Source organism: Polyergus mexicanus, unplaced genomic scaffold (genome assembly GCF_030449975.1).
Source record: "Polyergus mexicanus isolate NDT 795.1 unplaced genomic scaffold, iyPolMexi1.0 SCAF_24, whole genome shotgun sequence".
NCBI classification, from domain to species: domain Eukaryota; kingdom Metazoa; phylum Arthropoda; class Insecta; order Hymenoptera; family Formicidae; genus Polyergus; species Polyergus mexicanus.
Genome location: NW_027223344.1, coordinates 2,156,478 through 2,169,168, shown reverse-complemented (window position 1 = coordinate 2,169,168; position 12,691 = coordinate 2,156,478). Strand labels below are relative to the sequence as shown.

The window sequence follows — 12,691 nt, the reverse complement described above, 5'->3', positions numbered from 1 at the left end:
AGCGAACGAAACTTGCGTACATAGCTATCTCAACTCTGTGCGCAGAAAAGCGTTTCTCCTCAATTTCCTTGATGTTGTACAAGAATTTTCGACAAATCTCACTTACTGACACGTAACTAAGACGTCTCGAGCGAACGAAATTTGCGTACATAGCTATCTCAACTCTGTGCGCAGAAAAACGTTTCTCCTCAATTTCGTTGTTCTTGTACAAGAATTTTCGACAAATCTCACTTACTGACACGTAACTAAGACGTTCCGGACGACCGAAACTTGCGTACATAGCTATCTCAACTCTGTGCGCAGCAGAACGTTTCTCCTCAATTTCGTTGTTCTTGTACAAGAATTTTCGACAAATCTCACTTACTGACACGTAACTAAGACGTTCCGGACGACCGAAACTTGCGTACTCAGATATCTCAACTCTGTGCGCAGAAAAGCGTTTCTCCTCAATTTCCTTGATGTTGTACAAGAAATTTCGACTAATCTCACTTACTGACACGTAACTAAGACGTTTTGAACGACCGAAACTTTCGTACATAGCTATCTCAACTCTGTGCGCAGAAAAGCGTTTCTACTCAATTTCCTTGATGTTGTATAAGAAATTTCGACTAATCTCACTTACTGAAACGTATCTAAGACGTTCCGAGCGAACGAAACTTGCGTACATAGCTATCTCAACTCTGTGCGCAGAAAAGCGTTTCTCCTCAATTTCCTTGAAGTTGTACAAGAATTTTCGACAAATCTCACTTACTGACACGTAACTAGGACGTTCCGGACGACCGAAACTTGCGTACTCAGCTATCTCAACTCTGTGCGCAGAAAAGCGTTTCTCCTCAATTTCCTTGATGTTGTACAAGAAATTTCGACTAATCTCACTTACTGAAACGTAACTAAGACGTTTTGAACGACCGAAACTTACGTACATAGCTATCTCAACTCTGTGCGCAGAAAAGCGTTTCTCCTCAATTTACTTGATGTTGTACAAGAATTTTCGACAAATCTCACTTACTGACACGTAACTAAGACGTTCCGGACGACCGAAACTTGCGTACATAGCTATCTCAACTCTGTGCGCAGAAAAGCGTTTCTCCTCAATTTCCTTGATGTTGTACAAGAAATTTCGACTAATCTCACTTATTGACACGTAACTAAGACGTTCCGAACGACCTAAACTTGCGTACATAGCTATTTCATCTCGGTGCGCAGAAAACCGTTTCTTCTCAATTTCCTTGATGTTGTACCAGAATTTTCTGCAAATCTCACTTACTGACAAGTAACTAAGACGTTCCGAACGACCTAAACTTGCGTACATAGCTAATTCAACTCTGTGCGCAGAAAACCGTTTCTCCTCAATTTCCTTGATGTTGTACAAGAAATTTCGACTAATCTCACTTACTGAAACGTATCTAAGACGTTCCGAGCGAACGAAACTTGCGTACATAGCTATCTCAACTCTGTCCGCAGAAAAGCGATTCTCCTCAAATTCCTTGATGTTGTACAAGAAATTTCGACTAATCTCACTTACTGAAACGTATCTAAGACGTTCCGAGCGAACGAAACTTGCGTACATAGCTATCTCAACTCTGTGCGCAGAAAAGCGTTTCTCCTCAATTTCGTTGTTCTTGTACAAGAATTTTCGACAAATCTCACTTACTGACACGTAACTAAGACGTTCCGGACGACCGAAACTTGCGTACATAGCTATCTCAACTCTGTGCGCAGAAAAGCGTTTCTCCTCAATTTCCTTGATGTTGTACAAGAAATTTCGACTAATCTCACTTACTGACACGTAACTAAGACGTTCCGAACGACCTAAACTTGCGTACATTGCTATTTCAACTCGGTGCGCAGAAAACCGTTTCTTCACAATTTCCTTGATGTTGTACCAGAATTTTCTGCAAATCTCACTTACTGACACGTAACTAAGACGTTCCGGACGACCGAAACTTGCGTACATAGCTATCTCAACCCTGTGCGCAGAAAAGCGTTTCTCCTCAATTTCCTTGATGTTGTACAAGAAATTTCGACTAATCTCACTTACTGAAACGTATCTAAGACATTCCGAGCGAACGAAACTTGCGTACATAGCTATCTCAACTCGGTGCGCAGAAAAGCGTTTCTCCTCAATTTCCTTGATGTTGTACAAGAATTTTCGACAAATCTCACTTACTGACACGTAACTAAGACGTTCCGAACGACCGAAACTTGCGTACTCAGCTATCTCAACTCTGTGCGCAGAAAAGCGTTTCTCCTCAAATTCCTTGATGTTGTACAAGAAATTTCGACTAATCTCACTTACTGAAACGTATCTAAGACGTTCCGAGCGAACGAAACTTGCGTACATAGCTATCTCAACTCTGTGCGCAGAAAAGCGTTTCTCCTCAATTTCCTTGATGTTGTACAAGAATTTTCGACAAATCTCACTTACTGACACGTAACTGAGACGTTCCGGACGACCGAAACTTGCGTACTCAGCTATCTCAACTCTGTGCGCAGAAAAGCGTTTCTCCTCAATTTCCTTGATGTTGTACAAGAAATTTCGACTAATCTCACTTACTGACACGTAACTAAGACGTTTTGAACGACCGAAACTTTCGTACATAGCTATCTCAACTCTGTGCGCAGAAAAGCTTTTCTACTCAATTTCCTTGATGTTGTATAAGAAATTTCGACTAATCTCACTTACTGACACGTAACTAAGACGTCTCGAGCGAACGAAATTTGCGTACATAGCTATCTCAACTCTATGCGCAGCAAAACGTTTCTCCTCAATTTCGTTGTTCTTGTTCAAGAATTTTCGACAAATCTCACTTACTGACACGTAACTAAGACGTTCCGAACGACCGAAACTTGCGTACTCAGCTATCTCAACTCTGTGCGCAGAAAAGCGTTTCTCCTCAAATTCCTTGATGTTGTACAAGAAATTTCGACTAATCTCACTTACTGAAACGTATCTAAGACGTTCCGAGCGAACGAAACTTGCGTACATAGCTATCTCAACTCTGTGCGCAGAAAAGCGTTTCTCCTCAATTTCCTTGATGTTGTACAAGAATTTTCGACAAATCTCACTTACTGACACGTAACTAAGACGTTCCGGACGAACGAAACTTGCGTACATAGCTATTTCAACTCGGTGCGCAGAAAAGCGTTTCTCCTCAATTTCCTTGATGTTGTACAAGAAATTTCGACTAATCTCAATTACTGAAACGTATCTAAGACTTTCCGAGCGAACGAAACTTGCGTACATAGCTATCTCAACTCTGTGCGCAGAAAAGCATTTCTCCTCAATTTCCTTGATGTTGTACAAGAATTTTCGACAAATCTCACTTACTGACACGTAACTAAGACGTTCCGGACGACCGAAACTTGCGTACATAGCTATCTGAACTCGGTGCGCAGAAAAGCGTTTCTCCACAATTTCCTTGATGTTGTACAAGAAATTTCGACTAATCTCACTTACTGACACGTAACTAAGAAGTTCCGAACGACCGAAACTTGCGTACATAACTATTTCAACTCTGTGCGCAGAAAACCGTTTCTTCTCAATTTCCTTGATGTTGTACCAGAATTTTCTGCAAATCTCACTTACTGACACGTAACTAAGACGTCTCGAGCGAACGAAACTTGCGTACGTAGCTATCTCAACTCTGTGCGCAGAAAAGCGTTTCTCCTCAATTTCCTTGATGTTGTACAAGAAATTTCGACTAATCTCACTTACTGAAACGTATCTAAGACGTTCCGAGCGAACGAAACTTGCGTACATAGCTATCTCAACTCTGTGCGCAAAAAAGCGTTTCTCCTCAATTTCCTTGATGTTGTACAAGGATTTTCGACAAATCTCACTTACTGACACGTAACTAGGACGTTCCGGACGACCGAAACTTGCGTACTCAGCTATCTCAACTCTGTGCGCAGAAAAGCGTTTCTCCTCAATTTCCTTGATGTTGTACAAGAAATTTCGACTAATCTCACTTACTGAAACGTATCTAAGACGTTCCGAGCGAACGAAACTTGCGTACATAGCTATCTCAACTCTGTGCGTAGAAAAGCGTTTCTCCTCAATTTCCTTGATGTTGTACAAGAATTGTCGACAAATCTCACTTACTGACACGTAACTAAGACGTCTCGAGCGAACGAAACTTGCGTACTCAGCTATCTCAACTCTGTCCGCAGAAAAGCGTTTCTCCTCAATTTACTTGATGTTGTACAAGAATTTTCGACAAATCTCACTTACTGACACGTAACTGAGACGTTCCGGACGACCGAAACTTGCGTACTCAGCTATCTCAACTCTGTGCGCAGAAAAGCGTTTCTCCTCAATTTCCTTGATGTTGTACAAGAAATTTCGACTAATCTCACTTACTGACACGTAACTAAGACGTTTTGAACGACCGAAACTTACGTACATAGCTATCTCAACTCTGTGCGCAGAAAAGCGTTTCTCCTCAATTTACTTGATGTTGTACAAGAATTTTCGACAAATCTCACTTACTGACACGTAACTAAGACGTTCCGGACGACCGAAACTTGCGTACATAGCTATCTCAACTCTGTGCGCAGAAAAGCGTTTCTCCACAATTTCCTTGATGTTGTACAAGAAATTTCGACTAATCTCACTTACTGAAACGTATCTAAGACGTTCCGAGCGAACGAAACTTGCGTACATAGCTATCTCAACTCTGTGCGCAGAAAAGCGTTTCTCCTCAATTTCCTTGATGTTGTACAAGAATTTTCGACAAATCTCACTTACTGACACGTAACTAAGACGTTCCGGACGACCGAAACTTGCGTACATAGCTATCTCAACTCTGTGCGCAGAAAAGCGTTTCTCCTCAATTTCCTTGATGTTGTACAAGAATTTTCGACAAATCTCACTTACTGACACGTAACTAAGACGTTCCGGACGACCGAAACTTGCGTACATAGCTATCTCAACTCTGTGCGCAGAAAAGCGTTTCTCCTCAATTTCCTTGATGTTGTACAAGAAATTTCGACTAATCTCACTTACTGACACGTAACTAAGACGTCTCGAGCGAACGAAATTTGCGTACATAGCTATCTCAACTCTGTGCGCAGCAAAACGTTTCTCCTCAATTTCGTTGTTCTTGTACAAGAATTTTCGACAAATCTCACTTACTGACACGTAACTAAGACGTTCCGGACGACCGAAACTTGCGTACATAGCTATCTCAACTCTGTGCGCAGAAAAGTGTTTCTCCTCAATTTCCTTGATGTTGTACAAGAAATTTCGACTAATCTCACTTACTGACACGTAACTAAGACGTTCCGAACGACCTAAACTTGCGTACATAGCTATTTCAACTCGGTGCGCAGAAAACCGTTTCTCCTCAATTTCCTTGATGTTGTACAAGAATTTTCGACAAATCTCACTTACTGAAACGTAACTAAGACGTTCCGGACGACCGAAACTTGCGTACATAGCTATCTCAACTCTGTCCGCAGAAAAGCGTTTCTCCTCAACTTACTTGATGTTGTACAAGAATTTTCGACAAATCTCACTTACTGACACGTAACTGAGACGTTCCGGACGACCGAAACTTGCGTACTCAGCTATCTCAACTCTGTGCGCAGAAAAGCGTTTCTCCTCAATTTCCTTGATGTTGTACAAGAATTTTAGACAAATCTCACTTACTGACACGTAACTAAGACGTTCCGGACGACCGAAACTTGCGTACTCAGCTATCTCAACTCGGTGCGAACAAAACCGTTTCTCCTCAATTTCCTTGATGTTGTACAAGAAATTTCGACTAATCTCACTTACTGAAACGTATCTAAGACGTTCCGAGCGAACGAAACTTGCGTACATAGCTATCTCAACTCTGTGCGCAGAAAAGCGTTTCTCCTCAATTTACTTGATGTTGTACAAGAATTTTCGACAAATCTCACTTACTGACACGTAACTAAGATGTTCCGAACGACCTAAACTTGCGTACATAGCTATTTCAACTCGGTGCGCAGAAAACCGTTTCTCCTCAATTTCCATGATGTTGTACAAGAAATTTCGACTAATCTCACTTACTGACACGTAACTAAGACTTCTCGAGCGAACGAAATTTGCGTACATAGCTATCTCAACTCTGTGCGCAGCAAAACGTTTGTCCTCAATTTCGTTGTTCTTGTACAAGAATTTTCGACAAATCTCACTTACTGACACGTAACTAAGACGTTCCGGACGACCGAAACTTGCGTACATAGCTATCTCAACTCTGTGCGCAGAAAAGCGTTTCTCCACAATTTCCTTGATGTTGTACCAGAATTTTCTGCAAATCTCACTTACTGACAAGTAACTAAGACGTTCCGAACGACCTAAACTTGCGTACATAGCTACTTCAACTCTGTGCGCAGAAAACCGTTTCTCCTCAATTTCCTTGATGTTGTACAAGAATTTTCGACAAATCTCACTTACTGACACGTAACTAAGACGTCTCGAGCGAACGAAATTTGCGTACATAGCTATCTCAACTCTGTGCGCAGAAAAACGTTTCTCCTCAATTTCGTTGTTCTTGTACAAGAATTTTCGACTAATCTCACTTACTGACACGTAACTAAGACGTTCCGGACGAACGAAATTTGCGTACATAGCTATCTCAACTCTGTGCGCAGCAAAACGTTTCTCCTCAATTTCGTTGTTCTTGTACAAGAATTTTCGACAAATCTCACTTACTGACACGTAACTAAGACGTTCCGGACGACCGAAACTTGCGTACATAGCTATCTCAACTCTGTGCGCAGAAAAGTGTTTCTCCTCAATTTCCTTGATGTTGTACAAGAAATTTCGACTAATCTCACTTACTGACACGTAACTAAGACGTTCCGAACGACCTAAACTTGCGTACATAGTTATTTCAACTCGGTGCGCAGAAAACCGTTTCTCCTCAATTTCCTTGATGTTGTACAAGAATTTTAGACAAATCTCACTTACTGACACGTAACTAAGACGTTCCGGACGACCGAAACTTGCGTACTCAGCTATCTCAACTCTGTGCGCAGAAAAGCGTTTCTCCTCAATTTCCTTGATGTTGTGCAAGAATTTTCGACAAATCTCACTTACTGACACGTAACTAAGACGTTCCGGACGACCGAAACTTGCGTACTCAGATATCTCAACTCTGTGCGCAGAAAAGCGTTTCTCCTCAATTTCCTTGATGTTGTACAAGAAATTTCGACTAATCTCACTTACTGACACGTAACTAAGACGTTTTGAACGACCGAAACTTTCATACATAGCTATCTCAACTCTGTGCGCAGAAAAGCGTTTCTACTCAATTTCCTTGATGTTGTATAAGAAATTTCGACTAATCTCACTTACTGACACGTAACTAAGACGTCTCGAGCGAACGAAATTTGCGTACATAGCTATCTCAACTCTGTGCGCAGCAAAACGTTTCTCCTCAATTTCGTTGTTCTTGTACAAGAATTTTCGACAAATCTCACTTACTGACACGTAACTAAGACGTTCCGGACGACCGAAACTTGCGTACATAGCAATCTCAACTCTGTGCGCAGAAAAGTGTTTCTCCTCAATTTCCTTGATGTTGTACAAGAAATTTCGACTAATCTCACTTACTGACACGTAACTAAGACGTTCCGAACGACCTAAACTTCCCAATAAACACTGTTTTGTAACTTTTACAGAACATTTACAAAACAGCTGTTCGCTGTTGTGGTAACCGTTATGTCCACGATTAAGTAACGTTTAGATGGAAATGTCAGCAACATTATTCTTGTATATCAAACATAATAGATACATGAAATTAAAATGTAATAGATACATAAAATTTATATATGAAATTACATAACTATAACAGAACATAGTAAACACTGTTCTGTAACATTTACATAACATTGACAGAACAGATATGGTAACCATTATGTCAACTTTTAAAACGTAATAGATACATAAAATTTATATATATAAATTACGTAACTGTAACAGAACATAGTAAACACTGTTCTGTAACATTGAGAGAACAGATATGGTAACGATTATGTCAACTTTTAAATGATGTTTAGATGAAAATATCAGCAACATTATGCCTGTATATAATACGTAATAGATACATAAAATTTAGATATAAAATTACGTCATTATAATAGAATTTAGTACACACTGTTCTGTAATATTTATATATTATTTACAGAACACATATTATCTGTTCTAGTAACCATTATGTAATTTACAGGTAACATTTAGATCAAAATGTCACGTATTATATACAGCAACACTATGCTGTATATAATATGTAACAAAATGATAATAACAAATAACAAATATCTAAAATTTAGACATGAAATTAAGTAACTATAATAGAATAGTCTTTTTTCAGTCTAATCATTGATAAATATATATATTAATAATACATATATATTTATCAATGATTAAAATGAAGAAACTATTCTGCTATAGTTGAATATACAGCGCAAAATTATTGATTGGATAAAATTACTAATGGTTGTTTTTTTATTAAAATTAAGAGAATTAACTTATATTATTTATGTTTAGAAAATCGTGTATATATAAAGATATGGATATATATAACAATAAAAACTTGATTTCTTGAACAACTCTTTATTTCCACATATGCTAAATTGTTAAATAAATGAATCTTGTAACAAATTTATGAATAAATCTTTTAACAAATATTATTAATATTTATAAAATTAATTTTTGTTTCAAATTACAATTATAATGATAATTTAAATTATATTACATAATTTTAGATATTTTTTTTAAGAGAAAACTTTAAATATACTAATAGCTAATAATAATTTCAACCTTAAATAACAAATTGCACTTATATTGTATTAATTAATATACTTTGCAAACAATTAGAATCACAAAATTAAAAAGAATCAAATTCACGTATTTTTGCAAAAAAAATGTCATATGGTCGTAGAACTGTTTAAAAAAAGCATTTTAAAGAGAAAATGTTAAGTTTTATTACAATTAATAGAATTGATGAAAAAATTGTTCTCTACGTACTCGCCTATTAAAGTTGAAGTTTTTTTCTACAATTACAAAGCTCATTTTAAAGTAGCACCACTTGTAATAAAATCTGTATAAGAAAAATCGTTAGAAAAATCTCCGTTAGAGCATTGGAAAGTTATGTTTTCTAGCTTTAAAATCTGTTTTAAATATCATTCTGTGATAATTTTTTCGAAAAGTATATCAATTTGAATTTCATCCTTTCTACGCCTTTTTACGCCGAAGTACAATAATTTCCTAATTTTGTTGCAAAATATAGTACACTAATAACAATTAATAATATTATAAATTAATTAAATTTAGAAATATTATAAATTATAAATTTATTATAATAGTAATTAATATGATAAATTTAAACTTCACGGTACACTCGAGTATTCGCGATATTATTTTTTGTTTTAACGCTATACATCAATAAGAAATGAGTTTTTTAGGCTTCTCCCCACATGAAAACTATAATTTTTACATCCATAAACTTTTCATAAACACACTTGTCAAAATCTTTGAGATTCATGTATGATTCGTTAATTATAACACATTTGTTAATAATATAAGTGTGTACCGTTAGAATAAATCTAATTTAAACAAAAATGGAAACGCAATTCGATTTTCATTTGAAAGAAAAACAATAAAGCAATTATACTTTTTGTAATTAAAAAGATTGTTAGATAAACTATTAAATGTATCAACATAATGCATACTTTAATTCTACTAATTCTCCTAAAAGAAGTATTTAACTCAAATAATGACGTTGAGAACTCAAAATGAAAAGAGTGCAGACTATGATTTTAGATTTTAGAACATAAAAATTTAAAAACTTAAGTATTTAACACTAAATCTACCGACAACTTATTTATACCAAATGCAGAAATTTTTAAACTTTGATAACGTTTTGACCGATTGTTTAACCAGTCGTGGTAGGTTTAGTGTTAAAATCATTCAATATAAAAAAAACATTAGTTAAAAAAAATATTTCTTATGTTAATTAAGACTCTAGGCCAATAAAAAAAAGATCATAAGCCGAAAGCTCATAGACTAATAAGAAAAAAGATTATAATGAAAAAATAATAAGCTTTTGAGACATTTAAATAACTTGCGGATTTGCTTCTTCAGAGTCTTTTTGTTGTCTGCTAAGCCTTTGACCACCTTGGCGAAACCATTCTTTCGTGATGTCTTCAAACTCTTTGTGAATTGATGTTGAGTCAAAATTGTTGCTGAATTATTAAAAAAATTTTACATTAAATTAAATTGCATATTTTATAAATTTATTTATAAATATAAAAATATATTTTACCTTGTATTCCCGTCAATATAGACTTTAAACTACTTATTTTAAAATGATTACGTAGTCCTTTCCAGGATGATACCTTGGCAACTTCATTAGAAAATAAAGTTCGATATATACGAATTAAATTTTCTTTAGCGGACCCTCCGCCTATGCGAGATATATACAGCATCTTTAGAAATAAAACATACCAATAATATAATTTACATTATTCTATTTAAATAAAATTTGCATTTAAATAACTTAATTAAACTTACAAATTTGTTGTACTCATCTGCATTTTCTGATAAATTCTTTTCAAAAGCTATTATTTCATTTATACTCTTAAACGGAAAAGATTTTTGTATATTTGATGTATCCCTGGCAGAGTCTTTAGACTTATGTTGGTTATGTTGTGTTTCTATGTTTTTTAAACGAATATCTATAGTTTGTATGTCTAATGAAATTGTAGTTATAGCTGTACATATTTTTTCAAAATTATCTAAAAAATTAATAATATTGAGTAAACAATGCCATAAAGAGATATTAATAAAATTATAAGATAAAAAGTAAATACAAAACCTTCCATTTTATCTGACATTTCTGACACTAACGTATATACATCCTGCATATCTAGAAATATTAAAAAAGTATTAGATTACTCATAATAAACAATAACTATAATTTAAAAAAAAACCGTTTTATTATAGAGATAATAAAAATGGAATAAAAGAATTAAAATAAAAATTACTTTTGTGAGGTACTATAGTTCCATCAAGAATTTCCATATCAATATTATTAATAATTGTTGAATCCAAAATATTTGAGATTGATTGAATATTTTTGGCTGATTGTGAGACATTGTGGATTGATGGTGGATTTGGTATAATTGAACGTGAGTCATCAGAATCAGATTCAGATTCATTATCATAAACTGTATTTAGTGACCGTTTTGTGCATGACTTCTTTATTTGATTTGTATTATTTTCATCGCTTGAAGAATAATTCGTTGCTCTTTGTCTAGCCTCATCTAATGAATCTTGATTAGGACAAAACCGTAATTTACAAATTACATTATTTTTTTAAAATATTAAAAAAATAATTACATAAATTCTGAAGTAAAATATAAATTACCATAATATCCATGAAATTTGATAGGATAAAGTGTCCATTTAGGATTATTAGTAACAGGTGGAGTTTGTTTCACAATAAACATGTTTATATTTTTTACCGATGGCCACCAGCATTCTGTTAAATTGGAAGAAAGCCATAAAGATGGAACTTCTGATACGATCTCTTCTTCATTATTCCCATCGCTTGGAAAAGTTACGACAGCGAAATTTTTTACCATTATTAATAATCTGTAAAAAAGTAAAACTTGTTAATTAATTTAATATTGTTTTCAATTATATATTCTATCAATATGAGTACTCGCCATAAACATATATCTTGTTGGTGCAGTAAAGGCAAGATCACAGCTTCTTCGTCACATAAAGGCAGTTTTACACATTTTAATTTAATATCAGACAATGGAATAGTAATTAACTCATACTGTGACTCGTTAATTTTTTTAATTCCGATATTTAAAGAGTTGCATGGAATGCGAAAAAATGATTTAATATTTAAATACTTTTTGCCAATAATGTAAATCTGTTTATTTTTAAAATAAATTGTCGTAAGTGAAATCGTTGTACCATCTAACAAAAGACAACAATTATCAGCAGTTCTTGTACTTAGATAGAAACCTTTACATTGAACTGATTTTATTATCTTTTTGCCATTTATAATACGTACTTTTGGTATTGGATAATTCTTTTCTACATTTGTTATATTAAAATTATCTTCTTCTTTACAACGATTGACTAATTGTTCTAATGGCCGACTCGAAGATCTAATTCTTGATTTAATTTTTTGCATGTAATTTTCGAACTTAAACGCACTAAATTTATCTAACACTCCCCATAATTTTACATAATAACACAAATGAATTAAATTATGAACGTTATATGATAAATATTGACGACCATATAATGTGCAATAATTTTCAACAAAATACAATAATAAACTGTGTGCATAATCAAGCAGTTGTACGCAATATTCTTTGCTACATAAAATTCGAATTGCTATGCTCAGACTCAAAAAATGAACATATTTATCACGTGATAATTTTTTAAAAAAGATTATTGGCCCAGTATATAATAATAATTGTCTTAATTCGGTGGCTTTAAAGCGATCAACCTCATCTAATTTCCTTGGCTTTCTAGCAAATTCCTTAGGTAGGAATAATGACATAGATAATAAAGAAGTTGAAGCAAGAGTTATCTGAGTTGCAACCATACAAACATTATGTTTACCTTTAATCCAAAACTGCAACAATTTTTTCATTACTCCTAATAGTACGAGATGCATGTAGTCTAAAG

General features: G+C 34.8%; 1 protein-coding gene across 1 annotated transcript in view; it reads right to left on the bottom strand.

Moving 5' to 3' along the window:
* The window catches only part of LOC138942851 (uncharacterized), a 46,560-nt gene extending 33,966 nt beyond the window's left edge, over positions 1 to 12,594 (bottom strand). Inside the window, exons 1-7 of the mRNA XM_070313314.1 lie at positions 11,707 to 12,594; positions 11,406 to 11,632; positions 11,023 to 11,310; positions 10,854 to 10,904; positions 10,550 to 10,773; positions 10,302 to 10,464; positions 10,105 to 10,221 (exon numbers count right to left, since the gene is read on the bottom strand). Of these exons, the coding sequence (XP_070169415.1) occupies positions 10,105 to 10,221; positions 10,302 to 10,464; positions 10,550 to 10,773; positions 10,854 to 10,904; positions 11,023 to 11,310; positions 11,406 to 11,622 (1,060 nt within the window). The 5' untranslated portion in view covers positions 11,623 to 11,632; positions 11,707 to 12,594. The remainder of the gene's footprint in view (positions 1 to 10,104; positions 10,222 to 10,301; positions 10,465 to 10,549; positions 10,774 to 10,853; positions 10,905 to 11,022; positions 11,311 to 11,405; positions 11,633 to 11,706) is intronic.
* Positions 12,595 to 12,691: the final 97 nt, after the last annotated feature.